The following is a 12,435-nucleotide window of genomic DNA, read 5'->3' as shown; positions in this document are numbered from 1 at the left end:
AGACGGTAAACCTTGAATATAAAGTGAAAAAAGAAAAAGATAGTTGAAGAAGTTAAACCTCATCTTTGGGAAACACTGATCAAGAGTTTTCAGTTTTCTAATTCTAATTAATGGAGATAATGATCGACAGGTTAATCGACAATAATAGCACTTGTTAGCTGCAGCTCTACTAGTTTTAATACTGCTGTTCTGTCTTTACATTGGCTCTCTTTCTGTTCTCTTTTTAATAGGTTTTAAGCTGTATTTAACAGTAGATGTCATCCATGAAACAAAAGAAGGCTCTGCACATCTGTGTGAAGGAGAAGTTGATTCAGAAAACTTAAAAACAGCCTCCTTCTGATTTCGAAATGTACATGTTCTGGACTGATGGTGTTTGACACATAAATGCATAAATGATTAACCTGTTGCCTTAAAATTCCTTGTGCCCACAGGGGAAGTGTCCATGTGTGTCTTTGTAAGAGAGTAATGAACTCTCGCCTTCTCACTGTTTTCTTAGTCTTGCAGGTTGGCTGCCGTTGTGGTTCAGACTGGTGTAAGGTGGTGAACTACTTACCCCTTTTTAAATGTTTTTTACTAAAGTATTAGTGCTCACATATGGTGAGGTGACCGAGGTTTGTATCCGGTTTCTTTTGTTGGGAGAATCCTTGATTAAACGAGCACACCCACTCTGTCAAGCCGCTGTCACAAGACGGGAGGGCGGAGTCACAGTCAGCCAAAGTCCGCAGCAGGTGAGAGGCAAGTGGGGGGAAAGAGACGAGATAACACGAGACATACCTGAAGGGACTTTCACAATAAGGCACCAAGTTAGTCACGATCCCCCATATGGTTCCAGATTTTGAAGTTGAATCCAGGGAAAAAAAGCAAAACTTAAAGAAATGTTGAAAAAAAAACAGGTATATGCATCACAAAATATTTTTTTCTTTCTCATTCCTTCCATGTCATGATAATATCCCAATAATACACAGTAACATCATAAAACAATGAAGTAAATTTACAAACCCTTTAAAGCACAAATTGTGAGATGGAAACGCTTAAATTTGCAAAGTACAGGAGCAAGCACTTACTTTGGTAACACGGAAAGCATATTGTGTGTAATGAAACCTCAGTTTAGGTGTTTCAAAGGAAGTTACATTTTGCATAATTTCAGTGGGACTACTATTTTGAAGGTAATGACGGAAGCTTAATGTGATTGTGTCTCACTTGATTGTGGCATAGTTTACAGGAGCAGGGAGGAAATTCGTTGGTAACCTGGAAAGTACAAGCAGGTGATAAACAAATGTACAGACAGAAGAAGACACGGGAATAATGCACAAACATGGCTGTGTTGGAGCTTTACACACAGGTAAGAGAAAAAGTCACTTTTCATTGCAGTTAAGAGATATTTCCACACTGTTTGGAGTATTGAAGAGTTACAGAGACATATGGAAACTTTGTCGTAGGACAGGCGGGATGCAAAGGAATGTAAAGTCTAAACACTGAACCATAAGGTTGAAATGTTTCTTTAAGACGCTTCAAATTTATGCATTTTAATAAAAAGAAGAATTAAAATTTATGAATGAAAGGACAGTCTTACATTTATTGGGTTTAATAGTTTCTTAAACAACCATAACATTAATATGTAAGTGAAACAATTACTAAAGTGTCACCTACAAATTCGATTTCCTCAGTACAACAGAGTTTGGATACCAGATGCAGAACATGTGTGGAAATCAGCAGAGATTCTGAGAGACTTCCATTCTGGAGACAATGTTCTTGACCTGCTGCTTGAAGATGGCACCGTAAGTGCAGTGACCGATACTGCCTTTACATGTAACTGTAATGGTTTATGGTGGTGGAATCACCAGCTTTTTAAAAATGATTATCTGTTTCTGGACAGGAGTACCGTTTCCCAGTTGATCCGTCTAAACCACAGCTGCCTCCTCTTCGAAACCCGGACATCTTGGTGGGGGAGAATGACCTCACAGCTCTCAGCTACCTGCACGAACCTGCAGTTCTGCACAACCTCAAAGTGCGATTTGTGGAGTCCAGAATCATCTATACCTACTGTGGTACAGCGGCAAGAAGCCTTTAATTGTCTGACTATATCCAAGTCACTGTTAGCAGTTTGTACTTTTGGCTCAGGCTGTGCTGTTTCCTCATTTCCAGGTATTATACTGGTGGCTGTAAATCCCTACAAACAGCTCCCTGTCTATGGAGATGCAATCATTCATGCCTACTCAGGCCAGAACATGGGAGACATGGACCCTCATATATTTGCAGTGGCAGAGGAGGCTTACAAACAGATGGCCAGGTAGATAAAACCTCACACAGCGAAACAGAAAGTACAGTGTTGCTATAGCTGTGTTACATCCCTTTATTTCTCTTAGAAATCACAAGAATCAGTCGATCATTGTCAGTGGTGAATCTGGAGCTGGTAAGACGGTGTCTGCTCGATATGCGATGAGGTACTTTGCTGTAGTGAGCAAATCTGGAAGTCAGACTCGAGTTGAAGACAAAGTCCTGGCATCCAATCCAATAACAGAGGTATGATTTTTACTACACCAGGGACCCTAATCACAATGAAACACATACATGTTTAACAAAGAGGCTGTCACATTTACACAGATGGCTAATGCCATTCTGAAAATTGGAGCTGAATAAGTCAAATGGGTTCTTGGTTTTCTCAGGCAATAGGAAATGCAAAGACCACCAGGAACGACAACAGCAGCCGTTTTGGGAAATACACTGAGATCAGCTTCGACAGGAGGTACCGGATCATCGGAGCGAACATGAGAACTTACCTGTTAGAGAAGTCCAGAGTTGTTTTTCAGGTAGTGTGTGAGATGAGCATTCTTTTAATTGCTGTTTGTAGGGGGTTTTCTTATATCTGACCCGTAGTTGTGATTTATTTTCAGGCAGACAACGAGCGTAATTATCACATATTCTACCAGATGTGCTCCAGTGCAAACCTGCCAGAGTTCAAGAACCTAAGACTGTGTGAGCATTGATACAGAGCTGCTGCTGCTTCACTACAGTTGCATTTATTCTGTAGTTTATTCTATAATTAATCACTTAGAACATACAACTGCAGTCACTCAGAAAAGTGTTCTTTCATCTGCAGTGACTGCGGATAAGTTCAGATACACCTGCATGGGCGGTGACACAACTATTGAAGGCGTAGACGACAAGAAGGACATGGAAGAGACTCGACGCACCTTCTCACTGCTGGGTAAAGGATGCTTTAACTGTTCAACCTACTGGATCAATGGGGTAGATTCGGCATGATGAGGCAGTGAACAGAGGAGCAAGTTGTTGTCGGATGCATTCGGCATGGTGAAACATCTTTCTACAGATGATGAGCAGAGTGGGAAACAGTTAAATATTGATAGAATGTGGAGACAAAACCACCACAAAGAGACACAAAATGACACAAATAAGACCCCAAACAACAAAAATAAGATGCAAAATGACATAAGAGGAAGACAAAATGACAAAAACAAGAAACAAAACAACCAAAAAATGAGAAATAGAACAACACAAATGAGACAAAATGACAAAAAGACATGAAACTGAGACGACGAGAGACTGAGAGGAAAATCAAACCTGCTGGATGAATAAAATAAATGCAGCGTGGCTCAGAAGCAGTGAGCAGGGTAGCAAGTTGTTGGATGATACATTCATCATGGGGAAACATCTTTCTACAACTGATGAGCAGAGACTCAAGAATAGACTAAAACTTGTACAAAATGACAAAAAAAAAAAAACCTCAATAGTGATCAAATTGCCATTTTGAACAAAGTTTCTGTCATTTTGGACGCATTTCTAGCAAGTTCGGACAATTTTAAAGTAATTTATGACAAATCCTTGAGTCAATTTGGACACTTTTATTTTATTTTCTGTTTCTTTTACTGTAGCTTTTGCTTTCACTTTTCTCTACTTATCCAGGACTGAAGGAAGCCTTTCAGTTAGATGTGTTCAGAGTCCTGGCAGCCATTCTGCATTTAGGGAATGTGGAGATCAGAAGCTCAGGAGATGATAGATCATCAGTCCCTGTGAGTACTTCTTTCATAGTTTTTGTGCACAGCAGATCTTAAAACATTAACCAGGTTAAATACAAAACTTGATTTGTATATCTTTCAGCCCGGCGATCCACACCTGGCAGTCTTCTGTGAGCTGCTGGGTGTGAGTGCAGACGGTTTGGTGCGTTGGCTGTGCCATCGGAGGATCGTTCTGGTGGCAGAGACGGTTGTGAAGCCGGTGCCCAGGGAGCGGGCGGTAAATGCCAGAGATGCTCTGGCTAAGCAGATCTATGCCCATCTGTTTGACTGCATCATTAACAGGATAAATGCGGCGCTGCAGGTTCCAGGAAAGCAACATGCTTTTATTGGCGTTCTGGACATTTACGGGTAACGCAAATACAACATTTTTCTCTTCTTCTGTTTGATATATGCAGGTTTCTTTTGCTGCCGCTTTAATGTGTGTTTTGTTGTCCTCAGCTTTGAAACGTTTGACATCAACAGCTTTGAACAGTTTTGTATCAACTACGCCAATGAGAAGCTTCAGCAGCAGTTTAATCTGGTACACAGCGACATCACCCACAATCATTACCACAGTCACAGCAAACACCACTTCGTGAGCTCATAGGGTCATTCTGTTGTGTCTCTAACTTTCAGCATGTGTTCAAACTGGAGCAAGAGGAGTACATGAAGGAGGATATTCCATGGACGTTGATAGACTTCTATGACAATCAGCCTGTCATTGATTTGATTGAAGCAAAGATGGGGATCCTTGACTTGCTTGATGAAGAATGCTTAGTAAGATTTGATGAATTTGGCCACACTGTAAAAAATATTTGTACATTTTACAGTGAAAAACTGTCAAACCGTGACGGTAAAAATCTGTCAACTCTAAAACAGTTTGATGCAGTTTATATAACACTGAATCACCGTAAATAGGTTAATCAGGAGTAAAGTGTGTTTTTTTTTTTTTTAGACTTTTTTTCTCTTGGAAAAAATACATTTTCTGACTCCTGCAGTTTTAAATGGAAAGATGCCACAATGTGTATAACAATACTGTAATTTTTGCATTTAATTCTCAAAAAGAAAGCAGTTTTTCCCAGTTAAGTGTACATATTGTTGTGCTGATAATGGAAACATACTGCAATATTTATAACACATAACATGGCAATTTCTGCATTTATTACATGTAAAAAATACAGTTTGTTACCCGTCAAATTAATGTACTTTTGTGTTAATAATGGACATATGCTTTAATATTTATGACAGCTTTAACCACAATTTTTATATATATATTTAATGTTAAATGCACTAACTGTTGTGCTGATAATGGAAAAATGCTGTAATATTTATAATCAGTTACACAAACTTTATTTTATATTGTATTTTCATGTAAATTTTCAAATTTTTAAAGGTTAAAAAAAATTTCACAGTAAAATATGGTATGAAGCGCATTTTTTAAACCCTAAAATCAACAATATCAATACATTTCTTCACTGTAAATGTAGAAAATGTTTTACTGTAATTTTACGGTAGCATTCTGGCATCCACAGCTGTGCATTTCAGTATTTTTTATTTTCCGTTGTTGGTGTTTAATAAATGTCTTTTTGCTTCACAGTTCCCACAAGGCACTGATCAGAGCTGGCTGCAGAAGCTGTACAACTACCTAGATACCAATCCTCTGTTTGAGAAGCCAAGGTTATCAAATGAGGCGTTTGTGATTCAGCACTTTGCTGACAAGGTAGAGTCCAATGATCTGCTGTCTGCATAATGTAGCACAAAGATTCTGACATCACTAGTATCAAAATTATATCTACTGTTGATGTTTTCAGATTTCTAAAACTTTTTCCTCACCAGGTAGAGTATCAGTGCAGAGGTTTCCTTGAAAAGAACCGAGATGCTCTCTATGAAGAACTGGTGGACTTGATGAGAGGCAGTGAGGTAATCAAAAAGGTCGTGTTATATGTTACAAAAGAAAGCAAAGTTTCCCTACTATGAAAGCTAGTCGCTGTAGGTTTGCTTTTCTCACCTTAACACATTTTTCCTCTTTGCAACTGTTATCAGTTTCCGTTTCTGGCCAACTTTTTCCAAGAGGAGGAGCGAAACACTGCGACCAGTAAGACTGTTAAAGTGAGACCCGCCAGGCCTTCAGTGAAACCAGCCAATAAACAGCTGAGAACTTCTGTGGGAGATAAGGTGAAAATGTTTACCCCGTCTCTCTGTGCTTGCTGTATACTGAACTAAAATTTAAAATGCAGTTTTCAGTTTGTATTTTTGACCTTTTACTCAATCCCTCTGTGGCTGGACATAGTTTCACAGCTCCCTCTCCTTGCTGATGGAAACGCTGAATGCGACCACCCCTCACTATGTGCGCTGCATTAAGCCTAATGATGAAAAACTCCCATTTGAGTGAGTACAAATTAGTCTTTGGTTCACATATTTCACTCTTTGGCCACCAAAGCATTTTGCACATGCCTGCTTTTGGTTCAAGTGAGTGTTTACTTGTGTTTTTAGATATGACTCTGGGAGGGTTGTACAGCAGCTGCGAGCTTGTGGAGTCCTTGAAACTATTCGTATCAGTGCACAGAGCTATCCATCCAGGTAACTTTGATGTATACATATAATTAGCCAACTTCCAATATTCTCATCTCTATAAATGTTCATATTTTACTGGCTAACATGATTTTTGTTTGCAGGTGGACATACATTGAGTTTTACAGCAGATACAGTATCTTGATGTCACATCTGGAGGCAGACCTTAATGACAAGAAACAAACCTGCAAGAACGTGCTGCAGCGGTTGATTCAGGTTAGCTGTATTATATGGCACCTCCTAATATTGACATTACTGTGTGCGGCATTCTTTTGTCATGTTGGTCTCTTGTGTTCATCTCCAGGACTCCAACCAGTACAAGTTTGGTCGGACAAAGATCTTCTTCCGAGCTGGTCAGGTGGCTTATCTGGAGAAGCTGCGTCTGGACCGACTGCGAGGAGCCTGCGTAACCATCCAGAAACATGTCCGCGGATGGAGTCAGAGGAGGAGGTATCTGGCCGTGAGACAAGCAGCCATCATCCTCCAGCAGTACATCCGTGGAAAGAGGACGATCCGGTGAGAGCCATTTCACGCAGAGTGCAGTTTTGTTGTCCTGCGTGTTCTAAAGTTAAGATTTTAAAATGAACACCTGCTTGTTTTGTTTGCAAACCTACAGTAAAACAGTGAGTGCTACAACGCTGAAGCAGGGCTGGGCGGCAGTGGTGATCCAGAGATACTGGAGAGGCTACCGTGTGAGGCAGGTCTACCATGTGGTCCGTCTGGCTTCCATCACCATTCAGGCCTTCACACGAGGATGGATGGCCCGTAAACGGTACAAGAAGGTCTGTAACTAAACACTCCTAATTCATCATTTGTGTCATTTATTGTGTTTTATTACTAAATAAAATATGCAACCACTTTCTATAAAGTTCTGTCTTTTATACCCAACAGATGCTGAAGGAGCACAAAGCTCTGGTTCTCCAGAAGTATGCCAGAGCATGGCTGGCACGACGGCGATTTCAAACCATGCGTCGGCTGGTGCTTAACGTTCAGCTCTCCTACAGGGTGCAGCAGCTCAGAAAGAAGGTTGAAGAGCAGGTAACGGAGCCTCCAGAGTTGTTTAAGCTGTGGGTTTTATGTAGAAGATATAAATAAATCCCTGTATCCTGACAGAACAAAGAGAATCGTGGACTGATGGAAAGACTGACGAGCTTGGCCAACTCTCATTCTCAAACTGTGGATAGACTTCAGGGTCTGGAGGCAAAGCTGGAAAAATCAAGCAACCAGAAGGCATCTCTGGAGGCTAGAGAGAAGAAAGCAAAAGAAGATGCTAGTCTGGTCAGTATTGAAGTTAATGCCCAAAGTTTTATACAGTTTGTGAACATTTTTGCTTCTAAATGAAGCCGTCTGTTTGAGCTGTCTCAAAGAACACTTTTTTTTTCTCGCTATAGACCATTTCACAGTTTCAAAAGGAGATAGATGCACTAAATCTTGAAAAGCAGAACTTGGAGAAAAAGTTTGAAGTTTCCACCAAAGAGGCCAAAGGTAGTAAAAGTCAGGAGGCCTATATATACTATTTTGAATGGATGTTGATTTGTACTTCTCAACTGACTTTACAATCTTACAGAGAGGTTCGATGAAGTGAAAAGGAATCTTTCGGAAGAGAAAGAAAATGAAGCAAGGCTTAGAAAGTAAGTTATTAAAATGCAAAATCAGCATTGTAAAGATTTTTTTTTTTAGTCAAAGCTACTTTTTCACACCCTGGTCAGTTTATTCAGTCAGTTAATGAGCTGTTTCTTGGCAGGATTGCTGAGAACAACATTGATATTCAGAGACAGGACCATGAGAATGAGGTGAAAACTCTGAAAGAGGAGATAAAGAGACTGAAAGAGGAGAGAGTCAGTCTGCAGAGAAAGATAGAGGAGGGGGAGCAGCTGAACGCTGACCTGCAGGAACAAGTCATTCAGCTCACCAAGCACGTCAAGGCCATTCCTGAACTACGCAGAGACCTGAACAACCTGCAGAATCAGAAGAATAACATGGACCGAAAGATGAAACAACAGTCGGAACAAGCAAAAAGTACAATTTTCCTTTTATTCTATTCAAGTGAGCCCTTTATATATGCATAAATATTTTCGTGATAATCTCTGAATATTTTTCTGCAGCTAAAATGAGCGAGATTACAAAACAGCTTCTCGGTGGTGTTGTTGAAGAGGAGGTTCTTTTGGGGTAATCCAACTGCTTCAAGTGTTCACTTTACTCTTTAGATCTCCTTTAAGCGTTTAATCTCACGCATTGTTTCTCCAAAGGCTCACTCCTGATGACTCTGAGACGATTTATGAAGCTGAGGATTTTCTGGTAGTCTTTGAAAGCCTGCAGAAAGCTACCAGGTCTACAATTTTACTGTTAACTCATGCAGTCCAATCACTTAGAATCAACTGTGTCTAATTCTGCAACGATGTGACGAACCTGGGTACACTTGAATGTGATAAACATGGTTTCACGTTTGTTGTCAGGGTTCTGGAGAATCACCAGAGGGAACAGAAGGAAAGATATGACACCCAAGTGGAGGGTTTGACATTGAAAGTGGACCATCTTCAAAATGAGAACAGCAAACTGCAGAACCTGTTCCAGGAGAAAAGTAACGTGAATGAAAATATTCACCAAGAAGTATCCAGGCTCAGCAGTGAAAACTCAGTGGGTTAATGCATTCCTCATTGTGTATTTCATTGTTGGGATCGAAGTGCAGAACCTGTGATCTGAGCTTTGATCTGATCCACAGATTATACCGGAGCTGAAACTACAAGTTTCAGAGCTTCAGAGACAAAAGCAAGAGCTTGAAGGCCTTGTAGAGGAGCAGAACAGAGAACTGGCAGGTATATCAGAGGATTTCTCTTTTTTTGTCAGACAATCTCACCATGAAGGTCATTTGCACATTGGTATTTTACTTGTTCTGTTGCTTTTTTCTTCATGTCATCCAAAAGAAAAAGACAAAGAGATCACCAACACTCTTCACAGGAGGATAACAGAAGAGAGCACACAACGCAGGTAAATTCCTCAAATACAATGAAGTCTGTTTCTTGATTGAAGGAGCAACAGTAATTTCTGAGTCATCCTGATTTTTACGCTTTTTAGGCACTTTGAGGAGAAAGCTGAAGAGCTGGAGGAGGCAAAAAGGGAGCTAGACAGCAGAGTGGAGGAGCTGGAGGAGGAGAATGAACACTTGAAGAGGCAGCAGCTGATGGAGAATGAAGTCAAGATGAAACTGAGACATGAGACTTCACGGTTAACTGCTGAAAACATGGTATGTGCACATATAAAGGTTGTAGTATGAGTGTATAAATTCATATCTTGTCCATATGAAAGACAATAACAAATTCTTCTTTATCACAGGACTTTGAAGAGCTGCTGGACCAGAAAAACAGATTAATAAAAAAACTCCAGAATCAAATAAAAAGCCTTGAAACATCACAGAAAGGTAGCACTGCGGTTTGTATAGCACACACAGAATGTCAAATATAATTTCACCATATTTATCACATTTGTTGTTTCTCACACAGCAAAACAAGCGTCTCCATCTGCCATTCCTAAAGATTACCTTGGCATGTTGGAGTACAAGAGAGAGGATGAACCCAGGCTCATTCAGAACATCGTTCTGGGTATTCTTCCCTTTTACTGTGTCTGTGATCACATTAGAATAATCTATGTTGAGTATATCAGGCGCTCTCCTAGCACCCATATAACCTGAGTCCTAAACATATAAAATAATAACACACTAAATGGATAAACTCATATTTGTCTACAGACCTGAAGCCAAAAGGTGTGGTGGTGAACATGATCCCCGGCCTGCCAGCTTACATCCTCTTCATGTGTGTCCGCCATGCTGACTACCTGAACGACGAAATGAAACTCAAGTCTCTGATGAATGCAATCATTGGTGGTATCAAAAAGGTCATCATGGTGAGGCTGATTCTCAGTCTATTAGCCATTATCTCTACTATAGATCATAAATATAATAAAAAGGTATAATTCATGAGTATGTGTAGGACTATGTAGCTCATCTTTGGCAGCAGCTTAGTTTACTTTGGTAATCTGACTTTATGATATTGTTGGTCTTAGAATACAACTGACATTTTTATGTTTCAGAGTTACCACAAAGACTTTGAGTTGCTGTCCTTCTGGCTCTCAAACACATACCAGCTGCTCAACTGTCTGAAGCAGTACAGCGGGGAGGAGGTGTGGATTTACTGTATTCCTCTGTCATAGCTTCTGTCTGATGATAAAGTTACATATTTGACCTTCTTTTATTTTCCATCCTTTTCACCGAAGGAGTTCCTGAAACAAAGTACTCCTCGCCAGATAAAGAACTGCTTGAAGAATTTCGATTTGTCCGAACACAGACAGATTCTCAGCGATCTGGCCATCCACATCTATCATCAGTTTATCACCACTATGGAGAAAGCTCTCACTCCTGCCATTGGTATTGTACAGAATTATTCATCATCAATCATTATCGTGCTTTTTCTAAGTAGTCCAAACATGCATCTGTATTTTCTTCAACAGTACCCGGTATGTTGGAGCATGAGAGCTTACAGGGGATTTCTAGCATGAAGCCGACGGGCTTCAGGAAACGTTCCAGCAGTGTTTATGAGGACTCAGAGACCTACACCATCTCCTCCATCCTGCAGCAGCTCACTGTCTTCCACTCCACCATGAACCACCACGGCATGGACCAGGGCCTCGTCAGACAGGCTATCAAACAGCTGTTCTTCTTGATAGGAGCCACCACCCTGAACAACATCATGCTGCGCAAAGACATGTGCTCCTGCAGGAAGGGAATGCAGATCAGGTCTGTTTGCTTTAGTGACATTTAAATAAAAAGCAAATAGTTCCGTTTTACAGCTGCCCTGTTCTTTTAGATGCAACATCAGTTATCTAGAGGAGTGGCTGAAAGAGAAGGAGCTTCAAAGCTCCAACGCCATCGATACTTTGAGGCCTCTGTCTCAGGCTGCTTGGCTGCTGCAGGTCAACAAGTCCACCGACGATGACGCCAAAGACATTGCTGAAAAATGCACTGAACTCAACCCTGTTCAGGTATTTTATTCACTGATGGATAATGTGCATTTTGATGTTAGAAACTCTTGCATCACAGTAAAATCAAAACCCATGTTTAAATTTGCAGATTGTCAAGATTTTGAATTCATACACACCCATTGATGATTTTGAGAAAAGGGTGACATCATCGTTTGTGCGCAAAGTTCAGGTGAGCTCCACTGATTTTTATGACGTCTTTATAAAACTACAGAACATTGTGGGGAAAAAACACCAATCTGTTCTTCACTGCAGGGGTTACTGCAGGACCATGAAGGCTCCACACAGCTGATGCTGGACACAGATTATCATTTCCAGGTCATGTTTCCCTTCTGCTCATCCTCACAAGCTCTGGAGCTGCTGCAGGTTCCAAACAGCCTTCATCTCGACTTCCTAAACAGGATCTGACACGGAGCTGCCTTTGACCTTTCACTCCTCAGGACTGAGTCATAGCCCATTTGAATGTGGCTGCTTCTGACTGTATTTATTCTACTTTAAATAAAACACGTCCAGCACAGAAAAGCAGAACAATGGCCAGAATTTAACAAAGACTGAGGTCTTTGCATCGCAGAATTCTGGCTAAATATCAAATGAAGAAAAATCCTGTTTTATGTTTTATTCTTTTAAATGTGTTTTTTTAATAGAGTTGAAGTGATAGGTCAATAAATCAAATACACTTTTTATGTCAGTTAATCTGCATTTAATTTGATGATCTGTTAATTGCTTCATTTTCCAATCAGTACCTCCAAGCACTATTAGATTTCAGCTTCTGCAGTAGGAGCCTTTACTGCCTTTCTCTGTTTTCACACCACTCTAA

The 12,435-nt window shown here is 40.4% G+C and overlaps 1 protein-coding gene across 2 annotated transcripts; it reads left to right on the top strand.

Moving 5' to 3' along the window:
- Positions 1 to 3: 3 nt before the first annotated feature.
- On the top strand, positions 4 to 12,311 carry myo5c (myosin VC). Of its 2 annotated transcripts, XM_023283466.3 has the most exons (41): positions 4 to 728; positions 1,216 to 1,342; positions 1,668 to 1,778; positions 1,877 to 2,048; positions 2,146 to 2,290; positions 2,367 to 2,523; positions 2,667 to 2,810; positions 2,895 to 2,976; positions 3,101 to 3,208; positions 3,925 to 4,031; positions 4,120 to 4,385; positions 4,476 to 4,557; positions 4,653 to 4,793; positions 5,614 to 5,736; positions 5,853 to 5,936; positions 6,060 to 6,191; positions 6,307 to 6,404; positions 6,510 to 6,596; positions 6,692 to 6,803; positions 6,892 to 7,103; positions 7,204 to 7,369; positions 7,479 to 7,625; positions 7,701 to 7,865; positions 7,979 to 8,072; positions 8,155 to 8,218; positions 8,332 to 8,606; positions 8,693 to 8,756; positions 8,837 to 8,917; positions 9,044 to 9,224; positions 9,310 to 9,403; positions 9,512 to 9,575; positions 9,663 to 9,831; positions 9,921 to 10,005; positions 10,088 to 10,186; positions 10,333 to 10,487; positions 10,674 to 10,763; positions 10,857 to 11,007; positions 11,091 to 11,376; positions 11,447 to 11,621; positions 11,710 to 11,790; positions 11,874 to 12,311. In XM_023283466.3, exons 2-41 carry the CDS (start codon positions 1,316 to 1,318, stop codon positions 12,024 to 12,026), a joined length of 5,229 nt encoding a protein of 1,742 aa, XP_023139234.2. In that variant the 5' UTR covers positions 4 to 728; positions 1,216 to 1,315; the 3' UTR covers positions 12,027 to 12,311. The 2 variants fall into 2 exon arrangements, with proteins under 2 accessions (XP_023139234.2, XP_054865003.1); XM_055009028.1 differs by having other exon boundaries at positions 8 to 1,342.
- Positions 12,312 to 12,435: the final 124 nt, after the last annotated feature.

The sequence above is a fragment of the Amphiprion ocellaris genome, chromosome 3, assembly GCF_022539595.1.
Source record: "Amphiprion ocellaris isolate individual 3 ecotype Okinawa chromosome 3, ASM2253959v1, whole genome shotgun sequence".
Lineage (NCBI taxonomy): Eukaryota > Metazoa > Chordata > Actinopteri > Pomacentridae > Amphiprion > Amphiprion ocellaris.
This window is presented reverse-complemented; position numbering and strand designations above follow the sequence as displayed.